We start from the raw sequence: 15,995 nt of genomic DNA, 5'->3' as shown, positions 1-15,995 counted from the left end.
CGGAAATACTCCTGCTATTAGGAAGAGATGTTATCCAGGTACACAAGGTTAGGCAGCAGATCAATGGACCACTCAACGCCCCCTTCGCGCAACGTCTGGATCTGGGCTGGGTGGTGATAGGAGAGGTGTGTCTCGGTGACGTACACAAACCGATGGTTAACACACTCAAGACCAATGTGCTAGAGAGTGGCCGCCATTCAATCTTTCGACCCTGCCCGGGTGTCCCGTGCATCAAGGAAGCACAACAAGGCGTTAACAAGCGCGAGGCAAGCGACGAGTCGCTGGGCCAGTCAGTCTTCGCTCTAACGAAGTATGACAACAAACTTGCACAATCAGCTCAAGATACCATTTCTTTAAAAACCAAAGACACCAAGGTCTTCAGAGATGAAGCAAATAATGGGGTTGCCCCATTGCCAATCAGAGAACCACGCCAGCGCTCACCAGATAACAAAGAGCAGGCAGTCAAACGGTTCACGTCCTTACGGAAAACCCGGAAAAGGAAACCCGAGATGCAGCAACGCACCCGATTGGCCCACGAGGTACTGTGCACCCTAATGGCAGAGGTCACAGCCATTATAAACGCACAATCATTCCTACCTGTGTCTTCTGACCCAGAAAACCCCTTTATACTTTCGCCATCAACGCTCCTTACGCAGAAGGCAGGAGCACCTCCTCCACCAGGAGACTTCTCAGACAAGGATTTGTACACAAAGCAATGGAGACAAGTCCAGGCTCTGGCAAATCAGTTCTGGCCCCGCTGGAGACAGAAATATCTACACTCGTTGCAACAGAGACAAAAGTGGACAGAACCCCGAAGGAATCTTCAAGTTGAAGACTTAGTCCTGCTCAGGGACAAGCAAGCCACCCGCAACAGCAGGCCAATGGCCAGAATCACTGCTACATTCCCTAGCGGGGATGGACATGTCAGGAAGATCGAATTGAAGACTACCGACCAAGGCGATGTGAAAATTTACCAAGGGCCAGTTACAGAAGTTATTCTACTTCTACCCAATGACTGATTAAGAGACTAAGTTTTGTACTCTGCTCATCGTGACCTTACGAAGGTCAAGCGGGGAGTGTGCTGTCTTTACGACAGTTATTTAGTTTATAATATTTTCGCTTAGTAATTCATTCAATAGTATTTTCTAGTTAGAATTAGAAGTGTTTAAAGTGTATTCATTGCATGTAAAATATATCGGCATGCGATGACGTCACATCCGGTTTCGCCGCGTCTTGTGGGAAAACAGCGGTTTGAAATTAGCGCGAGGGTGGGGGCTTTCCACGAGGCTCACCTGAGCACAAGCAGTTTTGCAGGCATGAGAAATCACAGTGAGAGCAACGCTGTAAGTTAATAGATAATCGATATATTGAACTAAGATGTTAATGCTGATCCTGTTAGAGGTAACGACGGTAGATAATGTTTATGCTTTCGTTAGTTAAAGAGTCGCGGATAGTTTGCATGGAAGTGTATTTAAAGTAGTCAATGGAGCAGGTAAACTCTCCCTGTATACTGCACCTTAGTGTAATGTAGTTATAGTCACCTTTGCAAGTATTTACACTTGAAATGTGATATTAAGGAAGGAACAAATACTGTATCAATCTTGTATTGTTTTATCAACAGTTTTCACCATATGTTAATGTGAAGAGTGAACAGTAAATGGTTAATCTTACTGCGATCTGGTTTGCATTGGCTGTGGTTTATCCGGACGTTAAATTCGGCGTTTCGTTACACCCGAAGGAGAACGTTACACTTTCCCCCTCTCAACTTTAGTATTTGGTTTTGAATGGTGTGTGCCTCAAATGGCCACTGACAACCAAGACCAACTCGTGGCCTTCACTTATGACTTAGCTACAATGCCGGGTAAATTACTTCTATCGGAAGGAAGGGGCAAAAGCAGGTTACTGGTGCCTTAAACCCCATTGCTTCCTGCAGATGGGGCTCATCAGCCACAGTCGGCAGCTCATCTAAGGAGAAGGGAAACTCTGATCTCAAACCTCCGCGGATTTGTGGAGGGATGGGGAAGGGTTTGGGAGTAAACCCCTAGGGAAAAATCCACAGCTGGAGTCCCTAAGGCAGTCTGCCATCAAGTTCAATGGCAACTCTTGCAATGCAGTTGGTGCCAAACTGTATCGGTCTCTGCTGTTCCTTTGGGTGGAGATGTGTGGAGAGGGGTGGTGTTCTATATTGGCAACAGCCTGCTCTCCATATCATACTGCCCTGGCTTTTATAGACAGCTAGGATACAATATCCATGGTCAACCCTGACCAAAGTAGGCCTCAGGCCTCTGACATTTCTACCCTGATAAAAACACATCGATGTGATGAGGGTCAACTTGTTAAAGATTTCTAAGATTATGAAAGGTGTAGATCAAGTGGTCAGCCAGCACCTTTTTCCCAGGGTGGCAATGGCCAACACCAGAGGATGTTGTTTGAGGAGAGTGGAGGGAAGTTTAGGGGAGGCATCGGAGGTAAGCTATTTACACAGAGACCAGTGGGTGCATGGAAAACATGGCTGGGGTGGTGGCACAAGCACATATAATGGGGATATTTACTTAAATAGGCACATGGATGATAGAAAAATGGAGGGCTGTGTGGGAGGAAAGGGTTAGATTGTTCTTGGAGTAGTTTAAAAGGTCACCACCACATTGTGGGCCAAAGGGCCTGTTCTGCACTGGAAAGTTTATGATCTGTGTTATTTTAAACAGATAAAGATTCTTAAGCATATGGATGAAAGAAAAATGGAGGTTATGAGCTGTGTAGATTGATCTTGGGGCAGGTTTACGTAGGTCTAAGGTACTGTTCTAAGTTCTATGTTTTCTACCCTGCCAGTGCCTTTCAAATGTCTCTCACAGGGGTTCTTAACTGTGGCTCCGTGGATAGATTCCAGTGTGCCTGTGAACTTGGAAAGGAAAAAAAATAAATCTTTATTTTCACTAACCTCTAACTAAATTTATCATTTTCCTCAATTATGAAAATTGGCAGTACCTGTGATTTTGTCACCAATGGAAATCACAGATATTTTCATATCACATTACAGTTGTTACAAATATCTCAAAATATTGTTTACGGCAATGCTAATCACCACTTCAAAGTTGAGGTAGATATTTAATATATTCCTCCAAGCGAACCTCCTTGTCATAGAGTTAGGAGATTTGTGTGCCTCAGTGACCTGGACAGCGATGTTAGCTGGAGTCAGGGCTTCATGCTTTGGCTTTTGGTAGAGTCATCCATGCCAAACGGGGCAAAGGGTAGAGGCCAGACAAAGAGTGGTCCACCGGTCCTCCAGGTTCGGGGGAGGGGGGGGGGTTCAGCTAACAACCCTGAGTGGTCAAAAAACATTGTTATTGAAACAGCAATGAAGAATCCTTCTGTATCTGTGTACAATGGTATGGACAGACAGAGAAGGACCTTCATTGCTGCCCGAAATGCCTGTGGCATAATCAGTAAAAATAAAATGCGTTAAAAAGTAGTACATTTATTACTGTATCATAAACTTGTTTTATTAATATTTTGTTAACCGTATTTCAATATTATTGGTTGATTTTGTAATCCTGTGTATTTTACTTTATATATTTAAACATAATTTTCTGAGAAAGGCTTCACTGGGCTGACAAAAGGTCCATGGCATAAAAAAGGCTCAGAACCCCTGGTCATACAGGTCTGTTCACAGATGCTGCCTGACTGGCTGAGATCCTCCAAGGGTGCCCCATTGTACAGAGAAATTGGACTCAGAAACCCAGCCAATCAGGTCTCTCCTCAACCAATCACTGCTCTGGGATGGGTTCAACATTCTAAATAAATTTATTGTCGAAGTACGTATATGTCACCATGTACTACCCTGAGATTCATTTTCTTGTGGGCATTCACAGTAAATACAAGAAACGCAATAGAATCAGTGAAAGGGCGTACTCAAAAGGACAGACAAACAACCAGTGTGCAAAAGGCAACGAACAGTACAAATACAAACAGAAAAAAGGAAATAACAACAAATAAATATCAAGAACATGAGATGAAGAGTCCACAGGTTGTGGGAACATTTCAATAGTTGAGCAAGTGAAGCTGCACCCTTTGGTTCAAGAGCCTGATGGTTGAAGGGTAATGAAACTGGGGGGGGGGGGGTGTCTTGACACTCCTGTACCTTCTTCCTGATGGCAGCAGCAAGGAGTGAGCTTGTCCTGTACAGAGGGGCTCCCTGATGATGGATGCTGCTTTCCTGCGACAGTGCTCCATGTAGATGTGCTCAATGGTGGTTGGAAGCCACTGTTGCTGGCCACATTAAAATGCTGGGAGCTGAACTGCTTTTTGTATTTGTTTTCCGCCTAGATCCTAGACTTCCCACCCAGCTATCCCAGTTCACGGGGTCGGGCTGCTAGGCAAGGCTCTGCACTCATCAGATGTACAGTGCAGATCATTCCGACCAGTTGCATCACCCCGTTATATAGGCTCCAATCCGCAGGATTGCAAGAGGCCGCAGAGGAGGGGTTCCCAATCTTTTATACGCCCTGGCGTGGACCCCTATGGTAACCGAGGGGACTGTGGACCCCTGTTCTAGGCTTAAGACACCTCAAGCTCAGTCTGCCTGATCTCTCCTCAGTGTGACAAATCCAGCCGCCCAGGGGACAACAAGTGCTCAGCAGTGGAAGGGGCGGGCAGTTTCAAGTTCTTGGGTGTCAGCATCTCTGAAGATCCATCCTGGTCCCAAGGTACAATTACAAAGAAGGCACGACAGCGGCTGTACGTCATGAGGAGTTTGAGAAGCTCTGATACGTCACCAAGGACTCTAGCAAATTTCTACAGATGTACCATGGAGAGCGTTCTAAATGGCTACACCACTGTCTGGTGTGGGGGTGGGCACTGCGCAGGATCATAAGCAGTTAAGTTTTTCATGACACCTGTGCACACGTGCACTTGTGCATGTGACAATAAACTCGACTCTGACTTTGACGAGATGGCTGTAAGTGCATCTTCACCATAGGGAGGCGTGACGTCCGCAAGACCGGACTTACGGGGAAATGAGGGCATCCCCACCACTGCAGGCAAACTCAGTTAGGAGGAATGGGCTTGTTTTGCTGTTGCTGTTTTGTCACTAGATGTGTTTTGTTTCACTGTGGTTCTGTGTTGTTCCGCTGGGCAAGCTGGGCACACTATGTTGACTCTGGAACGTGAGGCGGCACTTGTGGGCACTGTTATCACCAGCCATGCATTTTATTAGGATTTTCAATGTACGCGCCTCTGCTTTCCGAGGAGGCCGAAGGGGGCTGGACTTTGCACATTCATACCCGCGTCATTCTACAGAAGTGCTGCAGAGACCATCCTGACAAGCTGCACCACCGCACGGTACAGAAACTGCACTGTGGTGGAGAGGAAGGTTCTAAGATGGTTTGTCAAGACTGCCCAATGCATCACTGGCACAGGCCTACCTGCCACACAGAAAGCTGCTGGAGAAGGGACAGAAACCCAGCCTGCTCATGGACTGTTTGTCCCACTCCCATCAGCGAGGACGCTACGTAGCATCCACTCCAGGGCCTCCAGACTCAAAACCAGTTACTTTCCTCAAGTGGTAAGACTGACCAACACCTCCACCCGCTAACCCAACCTTCCATAACCTAACCACCACATCAGTCATCTGATACACAGACACTCCCACACCTAAAGTCACTTTGTGGAATTACAATCAATCTATGTTTATAAGCTATCTTATGTATTTATATGTGTTGCTTTTTATTATTATTGTGTTCATCTTTCATGTATTTTTGTGCTGCATCAGATCTGGAGTAACAATTATTTCATTCTCCTTTACACTTTTCTAAAGGAAATTACATTAAACAATCTCTAAAGTATTGAAATTGATAAATTTGAAATCTTGAACATACAAAGAGATGGGGGTAAAGGACCCTGGTGGGCTTGCGAGTTTGGGGGGGGGGGGTGGGCAACTGCAAAGTCAGCAAACCTGACTTCACCAGCTCGATGAGTTTCTTAGAACATTGAACACACAGTAGCAGCCCTTCAGCCCACAATGTTGTGGTGACCTTTGAACCTATTCTAAGATCACACTAACATTTCCCTTCCACATAAACCCTCCATTTTTCTTTCATCCACAAATTCAAAATAAATTTAATATCAAAGTACGTATATGCCACTATACACTTCCCTGAGATTCACCTTCTTGCAGGCATTGACAGTGGGTACAAAGAAATACCACAGATCCAATGAAGAACTGCACTAAGATGGACAAACAACTGATGCACCTATCTAAAAGGTTCTTAAATGTCCCTAATGTATCTGCCTCTACCATCACACCTGGCACTGCGCTCTACACACCCACCACTCTGTAAAAAAACTTGTCTCTGACATTCCCCCATCTTCCTTCTAACCACTTTAATATTATGACCCAGCATCCATCACTAAGGACCCCTGTTACCCACGACATTCCCTCTTCTCATGGCTACCATCAGGGAGGAGGTACAGGAGCCTGAATGTTTTAGGCATAGCAGCTACCCCTCTGCCATCAGATTTCTGAGTGGACTATTAAACCATATAAACTACTTCACTGTTTTTTGCTTTCTTTTTGCACTACTGATTTAATTACATATATAGTTCTTATTGTGGTTTACAGTTTTTTATTATGTATTGCAATGCACTGCTACCGCAAAACAACAAATTTCCTGACATACGTCAGTGATGACAAACCTGATTCTGGTTCCCATGGCTTCCATTCCCATTCCCCCACTCGCCCAGTCCGTGCGCACAGGACAGAACAGGGAGAGGTCCCCACTCTGAGATTACTCACATACCGTGCAGTTCCCTCCCCAGCCATCCGATCCCCACTGCTCCAATCAGGGCACCACTTGCCCAGACCCCACTTTGTTGAAATACATGTAGAGAGTTGTATAAATATACTCATATGCTTTTAATAAAAAAGTGAAAATTACATACATATTTTAAACAACAAACAAGCAAAATATTTAGCCTAGAAATCTCCGCTGTTGATTAGTGTGATTTAATACACTCTTTGACACACTCGGAACTGCCTGCAAGTGGACACATTAACCCACTTAAAACAAAGGGTTAAATTGTGATGACCCTTCAGTGGCAGAGCAGACTCGATGATCCTGTCTTATGGTCTTCAAGATTCGAGATGAAAGGTAATTCCCCTGTCAATCATGTCTGGGTTATTCCCCACCCCAATCACTAAATAATTTAACCACAAGCTGTTGATGCATTGGCACCATCCTCCACTCACTGTTTTTGGAATTAATCCTGCTTTTGTTGGGAGACTCTGCTATAGTTCAGCACTCTGTACTGGCCTGGTGCCTATCAATAACTTGTACATCTGTATCAATATTCACTGTTAGTAAAAAAAAAGCTATCTGCTCCCCTTTGAGAAGTGGGAAATCAGCTCATCAAAAGAAAAGCAATGGAGATTTCTAGGTTTTTAATTACTATATATATTTTTTGCACAGCTTTTCTGAAGAGATAGAATGGCCCTATATCTGACTTATTGACATGACAACTTGGTTCCCCCTGGAGAAAGAAAGGAAAATCTACATTTTAAACCTATTTTTGTGCTTAGTAGAAGACCATTAAAATCCTGCAGATGACTGACAGGAGAAAGAAACCTGTATTTACATGAAATCAGGACATTTCGAGATGCACCTCTGCAAAGAAATCCATTTTGTGGGGCTTGTGAGAGCAGGGGCAGGAATGCAGAGGGCAAACCCTGGTAACACAAAACCAGGTAAGAACTTTGCTAAGGGGGAGATCACACCGGCAACACCGGCTTCCCTCCCCTTGGAAATGGGCTGCTAATTGAGCTTGGCCAGGTCACTGGGGTAAGTTCGACCCCCTGAAGTGGCCTGTGATATCAGTGATCTCCAGCCAGCAGTGACCAGAACACTAATCTGTTTCTATGGGGATTAGTAATGTTTATTTGAATAAAACAGATTTATTACAAAAAACATTCTTGACCTTTTTTTTTGTATTTCTGTTTGAGGCAGTGAGCAAAAGAATTATTACAACCAATAAATATATATATATATATATATATATATATATATATTGTTTTTAAAAGTAGCTCCATATTCAATGTATCTCTACACCCTGAGTAAAGCTAAACTGGGGGTCTCTAGGAACCCAGTGCCTGGGTGTGTATGTGTGTGTGTGTGTGTGCGCGCGCGCGCGCGCAAGAATATGCATGTTTGTGTTGTCAGACACAAGACAGAGTGTGTGTGCATGTATGTGAGACTTTCAAACTTTGCGTGTGTGTATAAGACTAACAAGACTGAGTGTGTGGTGGGAGAGAGAGCTTGAGGGCACATTTAAATGAAAGCTTGTGAAAACACTGCTGAATATACTTGCTATATGACAGCGATGATGCTGTATTGTAATGTGTGTGTGTGTGCTCACTTTTATGTACGTGATGATTTGTACATATTAGTATGCTTGTAACTGTGCTGACATAAAGGTTTGGGTAGGGGTGGCTGGTGATGTGTGTAATGCCGACTAGATGGGTGGTGGTTGTATGGGTGTGTGGAGATGTGTGTGACAATGGTGTAGGTAGTGATGTGTGTGTGAAATACATCTGGACAGCGATGTAGGTTTATGAGGTGTGGAGGGTAGTTTCCATGAGTAAACCTACATCTGAGCCCCATCATTTCTTGCTCTCGGGGAGGGGAGGCATTGCCATTAGCTCTGGTCAGTAGGAGTGGCATCGTCAGGCGAGGGCTTCGGCTTGGCCGTGAGGGATTTGTACAGATTGGAGTTGAGGAACCTGGGGAAGGAGTCCCTGTGCATCAGGCTGTAGATCTGGACCTGAGCGTCCTCGAACATGACAGGGCTCGGATTCATCAGGTTCCTGTTGACAATCTCCCGCACCCGAGAGTCAAGGCTTACCTGCAAGATGAAAGCAGAACAAAATAATCGGTACTCCGACTTCAAAACAGCACAAAAAACCACAATGAGAAAAAAAACTCACAATAAATATAAATACGCACAATAGTTCATATACATAGATTGATTGTATGTCCAGAAAGCGACACTAGACACAGGAGTGTCAGTACATAGGTTGACTGGTAGAAACACCACAAAGGAAAAAACATTTGAGTAGAAGTATGCCATTTGGCCTATTGATTCTGCTCTGCTGTTCAATCATGGCTGACAATTTCAAACCCATTCTCTTTGTAATCTTTGAACCCCCTTATCGATCAAGAACCCAGCAATGTTTGCCTTAAATACACCCAATGACTTGACCTCCATAACTCTCTGTGTTAACCAGTTCCACAGATTCACTGCCTTTGGCAAATCCAGAGGTTGAAGCCCTGAGGTCAGAGGCCCGATGTGTGTGAGTCCAGAACCACGACTGGGAGGTCAACGGTCTGGAGGCGGCCTGTTCTGGGGTTGGAGGCCCGCGTATCTGTGTGGGTGGGGGGGGGGGGGGGGGGCAGGTTGGCGAAGGGTTTGTGGCGTTGATAGGGTTAACTCTGAGCCAAACCACTGCAGTTCTGTGTCCCACCACTGGGTGACAGCAGATGCCCCGGTGCGTCTGGATCACCCACTCTCTCACCGGTTTGGTTGCAACCTGAGACATCGCTCCCTGCGTACAAAATGCGGACACTTCTATAGGAAAACCACAAGCGGGAATCGGATAATCCTTATCCGGGGAATGGAGTTCAATCAATTGCCTCTCTGCTCAAGGTGGTTTCAAAAACCATAATACATAGGAGCAAAGTCTGCTCCACCATTCCATAATGGCTGATTTATGTTCCCTCTCTACCCCATTCTTCACGTAACCATTGACACCCTTACTAATCAAGGACCTATTGACCTCCACTTTAAATATACCCAGTGACAACCTGTACTGCTGTCCATACAATGAATCGTCCTCCCAAACTGAGTGCTAACACTGCATTTGCCTTCCTTACAACCAACTCAAACTGCAGGGAATCCCGCACGAGGACTCCCAAGTCTCTTTGCAACTCCGATTTCTAAATTTGCTCCCTGTTTAGAAAAAAAAATAAATATTAAACATTTCCTTAAGGTTGTTATCACTGGGAGAGGTGGTGGGGTTAAGCTCACCCTACTATTAAATGCTGCCCCAATGGTGTGTGTCTCAAATAAAGCCCTGGCTGCATAAAATGTAGACAGCTAGACCGCAACATCCATGGTCAACCTTGACAAATGGAGGACCTCATACTATATATAGATATTTAATTAAATTAAATCAGTAGTGCAAAAAGAGAGCAAAAAAACTAGTGAGGTAGCGTGCATGGGTTCATTGTCCATTCAGAAAGCTGTTCCTGAAATGTTGAGTATTTTCTAATATCGACTCTTTCAATGAGACATCACTGGTCTTGTGGAGTGAATGCTTTTATCTTTCATTCGGATAAGGCCAACGTACCCACTTTAACGGATTGGAATAATTGACATAATGAGGCTACTTTTAGGCTGAAAGACAAACACCTTATATTCTCTCTGAGTTGCCTCCTCCTGATGGTATAAACATGAATTTCTCCAATTTCTGGTAATTATTCCCTTCCCTTTTCCCTCCTCTTCTATTCCCAACACTGGCTCCCATTTTATCCCTTCTCTTCTCCTCATTTGCCTATCACCTTCCTTTAGTGCCCCTCCTCCTTCCATCTTCTCAATTCATTGCTCCCTCCCCTACTCACCTGGTGTCACCTATCACCCTCTAGTTTGTCCTCCCTCCCCTCTTCCCAACTTCTTATTCTGGCATCTTCCCCCTTCCTTTTCCGGTCCTGATGAAGGGTCTCGGCCTGAAACATCGACAGTTCATTTACTTCCATCGCTGCTGTCTGACCTGCAGCATATTGGGCGTGTGATGTTGGGGATTTCCAACATCAGCAGTATCTCCTGTGTCAGTGATCCTTATTACCGGTTCTGACAAGACAGATAGGGGACAACTTGAATTCCTTTGAGTCACTAATTAATGCCACTGACCATCAGCACAGTTAACTATTGACTCTAATCACTGTGAAAATTGGACACAGCCCAACTTTTTACACCTCTGAGCGCTGAACATACTCATTAGTTTAACAATTACTAATAGTAATTAAGATCACTAACAGCAGAGTGACGCAATGGAGCAACAAAGACCTGGGTTCAATTCCAACCCTGGGTGCTTCCTGTGCATTGGGATCAACATTCACAGTAATTTATTATCAAAGTACACCATACACAAACCTGAGATTTATCTTCTTTTGGGCATTCACAGTAAATACAAAGAAACAAACAAAAAACGGCAAAATAATAATAATAAAAAATAAAGGAGCAATAAATATCAAGAACATAAGATGGTGAATCTTTGACTGTGAGTCCATAGTTTGTGTGAACAGGCTATGTCTCCCGCACCATCATCTACCTTATCAACTCTGGGGATCTCCCATCCTCTACCACCAACCTCATAGTTCCCGCACCCCACACCTCCGATTACTACCTCCTACGCAAGATCCACAAACCTGCCCATCGAGGTAGACCCACTGTTTCTGCTTGTTCCTTCCCCACTGAACTTACATCTGCATACCTCGACTCTGTTTTATTCCCCCTGGTTCAGTCCCTTCCTACCTACATCCATGGCACTTCACACGCTCTTGATCTTTTTAATGACTTCAAGTTGCCTGGCCCTGATTTTCACTGTGGATATCCAGTCCCTATATACATCCATCCCACACCAGGAGGGCCTTGAAGCTCTGTGCTTCTTCCTGGACAACAGACCCAACCAGTTCTCCTCCGACTAGTGCTACTGGTCCTCACTCTAAATAATTTCTCCTTTGGCTCCTCCCACTTCCTTCAAATTAAAGGTGTAGCCATGGGCATTCATATGGGTCCCAGCCATACCTGCCTTCTTGTTGGCTACGTGGAAGTCTATGGTCCAAGCCTACACTGGTATCACTCCCCAAATCTTCCTGCAGCCATGCTGAGCTTGTTGACTTAATCAACTTTGCCTCCAACTTCCAATCTGCCCTCAAATTTACCTGGTCCATTTCCAACACTTCCCTTCCCTTTCTTGATCTCTCTGTCTCTATCTCTGGAGACAGTTTATCTATGATATCATTTATAAACCCATTGATTCCAACAGCTATCTGGACTATACCTCTTCATACCCTGTTACCTGTGAAAATCCCATCCTCCTCTCAGTTCCTCTGTCTCCACCACATCTGCTCTCAGTATGAGGCTTTTTTATTCCAGAACAAAGGAGTTGTCTTCCTTCTTCAGTAAAAGGGGCTTCCCTTCCTCCAACGTCAACACTGCCCTCACCTGCATCTCTTCCGTCTCATACGTCGGCCCTTACCACGTTCTCTCGCCGGCCCACCAGGGAGAGCATTCCTCTTGTTCTTACCTGCCCCACTATGCCAGAGGTCTGTGCGTGTTAGGGAGCAGGAGTGAATTCCATTGCTATTACAGCAGAAAATAAGTGCTAGGTGGATAAGTCACCTGGACCAGATGGACTACGTCCCAGAGTACTGAAACAGGTTGCTGAAGAGATAACAGATGCATTGGTTGTGATCTTTCATGAATCACTTGATTCTGGCGTGGTCCCGGAGGACTGGAAAATTCCAAATGTCATTCCACTCTTTAAGAAGGGAGGAAGGCAAAAGAAAGGAAATTATAGGCCTGTCAGTCTAACCTTAGTTGTTGGGAAAGTGTCAGAGTCTATTATTAAGGACAAGGTTTTGGGGTATTTTAAGATTAATGATAAATTAAGTCAAAGTCAGCATGGTTTCTGTTAAGGCAATTCTTGCCTGACAAATCTGTTAGAATTCTTCAAGGAAGTAACAAGCAGGGTGGACAAAGGAGAGGCAGTGGATGTCATTTACTTAGATTGATAAGGTGCCACATGTGAGGCTGCTTAACAAGATAAATTTCTATGGTATTACAGGAAAATACTGGCATGGATAGAGGAATGGCTGACAGGCAGGAGGCAGCATGGGGTTGAATGGGATTTGGATCAGCCATGATGGAATGGCGGAGAAGACTCGATGGGCTGAATGGCCTAATTCTGCTCCTCTGCCTTATGGTCTTAACATGGCGACTCTTGTGAAGTGCCTCCAACACAATGGTCGGACTGTATTGGTTGTTAATGCAAATGATACATCTCACTGCATGTTTCAATATTCTGATGTGCACTTTGAAACATCAAAACATGGCTTCCCCATTGAGGGTGGGTGAGATTAGAACTAGAAGTCATAGGTTATGGATGAAAGGCGAAATATTTAAAAAAATAATGAGGAGGAACTTCTTCACTCAGAGGGTGCTAACAGTGTGGAACAAGCTGCTAGTTGAAGTGATGGATGTGGGATTGATTTCAATATTTAAGAGAAGTTTGAATAAGTACATGGATGGGTGGGGTCAATGAGACCAGGCAGAATAACATTGCAGCTTGGACTAGATGGGCTGAAGGGCTTGTTTCTGTGCCGTAGTGTTGTATGACTCCGAAAAGAGCTGTAGAAGCAGGCCCTTAGGCCCACCCCCTTTGTCCATCTATATTGTTCCTTGAGTGCACTCACCTCTTTCGGGGAGAGAATGGAGATGAAGTTCTCGTATATGATCCGCGCCTTCTCCTCAATCACCTTGGAGTTTTTTTCCTTTTTGAATTCTTCACAGGCCAGCCAGAAGAGCATGTTCTCCTCGCTGTACTCCGTCCGCAGAAACTGGCGGAAGATCTCGCGCCCTGCCTCCGTCCCCATCACCTTGTCGAAGCCCTGTGTCCATGACGTGATCTCCTCCAGTGAAGGCAGGGCTCCAGTGCTGTGAGATAGAAGGTTGCTTCAAGTTGTTAAGACACCAGAATACAAACAGGACATCGAATTCCTTAATGTCCTTAGGTATTTATTTAGAGATAGAGCACAGTAATAGGCACTTCCGGCCCTACGAACCTGCACTGTCTAATCACACCCAAGTGACCAGTTAACATACTAATCCATACTTCTTTGGACTGTGGGAGGAAATCAGAGCACCCAGAGGAAACTGACATGGTCACAGGGTGAATTACAAACTCCTTACAAGCAGTGTCGGGGATTGAAGTTTAAAGTTCAAGGTAAAATTTATTATCAAAATACATATCACCATGTACAACCCCTGAGATTCATTTTCTTGCAGGCATATTCAATAAATCCAATCACCATAAGAGAATCAATGAAAGACCGCACCAACTTGGACATTCAATCAGTGTGTAAAACACAACAAACTGCAAATAGAAAAAGAAATAATAACAATAAATAAATAAGCAATAAATATGAAGAATATGATTCGAAGAATCCTTGAAAGTGAGTCCATGGGTTGTGGGAACAGTTCAGTGATGGAGCCAGTGAAGCTGAGTCGAGCTATCCACACTGGCCTGATGGCTGAGGGGTAATCATTGTTCCTGAACCTGGTAGTGTGAGTCTTGAGGCTCCTGTACCTCCTTCCTGAAGACAAAGAGCATGTTTTGGGTGATGGGGTGGTTCTTGATGATGGATGCTGCTTTCCTGCAACAGTATACCATGTAGATGTGCTCAACGGAGGGGAGGACTGCAATGTATTCTGTATGTCAGATTTTCCAACCAAGGAAGTAGGTGTTTCCATACCAGGCTCCGATGCAATCAGCCAATAGACTCTCCACCACACATCTACAGGAGTTTGTCAAAGTTGATAGTTGCTGGTGCTGTAAAGTCACTGTGCCATCCTCTTGTCCATGGAGGCTATAGCTCACAACCCTCTCATACCATCTTCTCACTGCTGCCATCAGGAGGGACAATGGGGGAGGATGAACCTCTGGTGCTCTGGGACAATGGGGGAGTGGATGAGCTGAGCCACACTCCTTTGCCTTTCTAGCAATGAGCCAGGAAGGATGTGGAAGCTGTACAGAGAGGGTGTAGAGGAGATTCACCAGGATGCTGCCCGGACTAGAGAGCCCGTCTTATGGTGAAAGGTTGAGCAAGCTAGGGCTTTTCTCTTTATGAGTGAAGGAAGATGAGAGGTGACTTGATACAAGATGATAAGAGGCATTATTAGAGTGGACAGCCAGCACCTTCATCTGAGGGTGGAAATGGCTAATATGAGGCGGCATCATTTTGAGATGATTGGAGGAAAGCTTGGTGGAAATGTCAGAGGTAGGGTTTTTACATAGGGAGTGATGGGTGTGTGGAACACCCTGCCAGGGGTGGTGGTACAGTCAGACACATTAGGGGCAATTAAGAGTCTCTTAGATAGGCACATGGATGATACAAAAATGGAGGGCTTTGTAGGAGAGAAGGGGTAATTGATCTTCAAGTAGGTTAAAAGTTGTGGGCCAAAAGGCCTGTACTGTGTTCCATGTTGAGAGCTTTGACCAGTCTGGATATCGGAAGGTTGGAGAGGAGGGGACTTCAACCAAGGATGAAAGGTAGAAGCGGTTTGCAGCAGTGCAATAGAGCTTTGACCAGCGACCAAACACTGTTTGAGATTGATCAGTAAGAGTAAATGAAAGGAAGGCAGGGGCAAGCGTAGTGCCATCGTCTGAGCGGACATCGTCCCAGTGGTGATCTTAACACCTCAGGTCTTTGAGGCTTCACTCAGAGAACGTAAAGGAAATAAAATCTCATTGTTTCTCATTCTCTTCTTTGTATCTTCTCAGCTGGAACAGTAGGGATGTCGGGCAGGATAGTGCAATGCTCCTCTTGCAGGATGTGGGAAGGCAGGGAGACCTCGACAGCTGTGAGAAGTGAATCCAGCTGCAGCTTCCAACCACATTAAGAAGTTGGAGATGGAACTGACTGAACTTCAGACCTTTCGTGAGGCTGAGGGGGTGATACGTAGGATATATAGAGAGGTAGTTACACCCAAGGTACAGGACACAGGAGACCGGCTGACAGTCAGGAAGGGGAAAGAGGTTAAAATAGGTATATCACTTTGGATACCGTCAGGGGTGATGGACTTGACCTAACAGAGGAAAGTTGCAGTGGACAGATCTCCGGCATTGAGTCTGCCTCTGTAATTTGGAAGGGAGGTTGGGGGAAGAG

At 45.0% G+C, this 15,995-nt stretch overlaps 1 protein-coding gene across 1 annotated transcript in view; it reads right to left on the bottom strand.

Annotated features, from left to right (window-relative positions):
- Positions 1-8,169: 8,169 nt before the first annotated feature.
- Positions 8,170-15,995, bottom strand: part of LOC132403312 (regulator of G-protein signaling 17-like) — a 119,742-nt gene continuing 111,916 nt past the window's right edge. Inside the window, exons 5-6 of the mRNA XM_059986765.1 lie at positions 13,524-13,764; positions 8,170-8,892 (exon numbers count right to left, since the gene is read on the bottom strand). Of these exons, the coding sequence (XP_059842748.1) occupies positions 8,686-8,892; positions 13,524-13,764 (448 nt within the window). The 3' untranslated portion in view covers positions 8,170-8,685. The remainder of the gene's footprint in view (positions 8,893-13,523; positions 13,765-15,995) is intronic.

This window comes from Hypanus sabinus, chromosome 12, assembly GCF_030144855.1.
Source record: "Hypanus sabinus isolate sHypSab1 chromosome 12, sHypSab1.hap1, whole genome shotgun sequence".
In the NCBI taxonomy this organism is placed as follows: Eukaryota; Metazoa; Chordata; class Chondrichthyes; order Myliobatiformes; family Dasyatidae; genus Hypanus; species Hypanus sabinus.
This window is presented reverse-complemented; position numbering and strand designations above follow the sequence as displayed.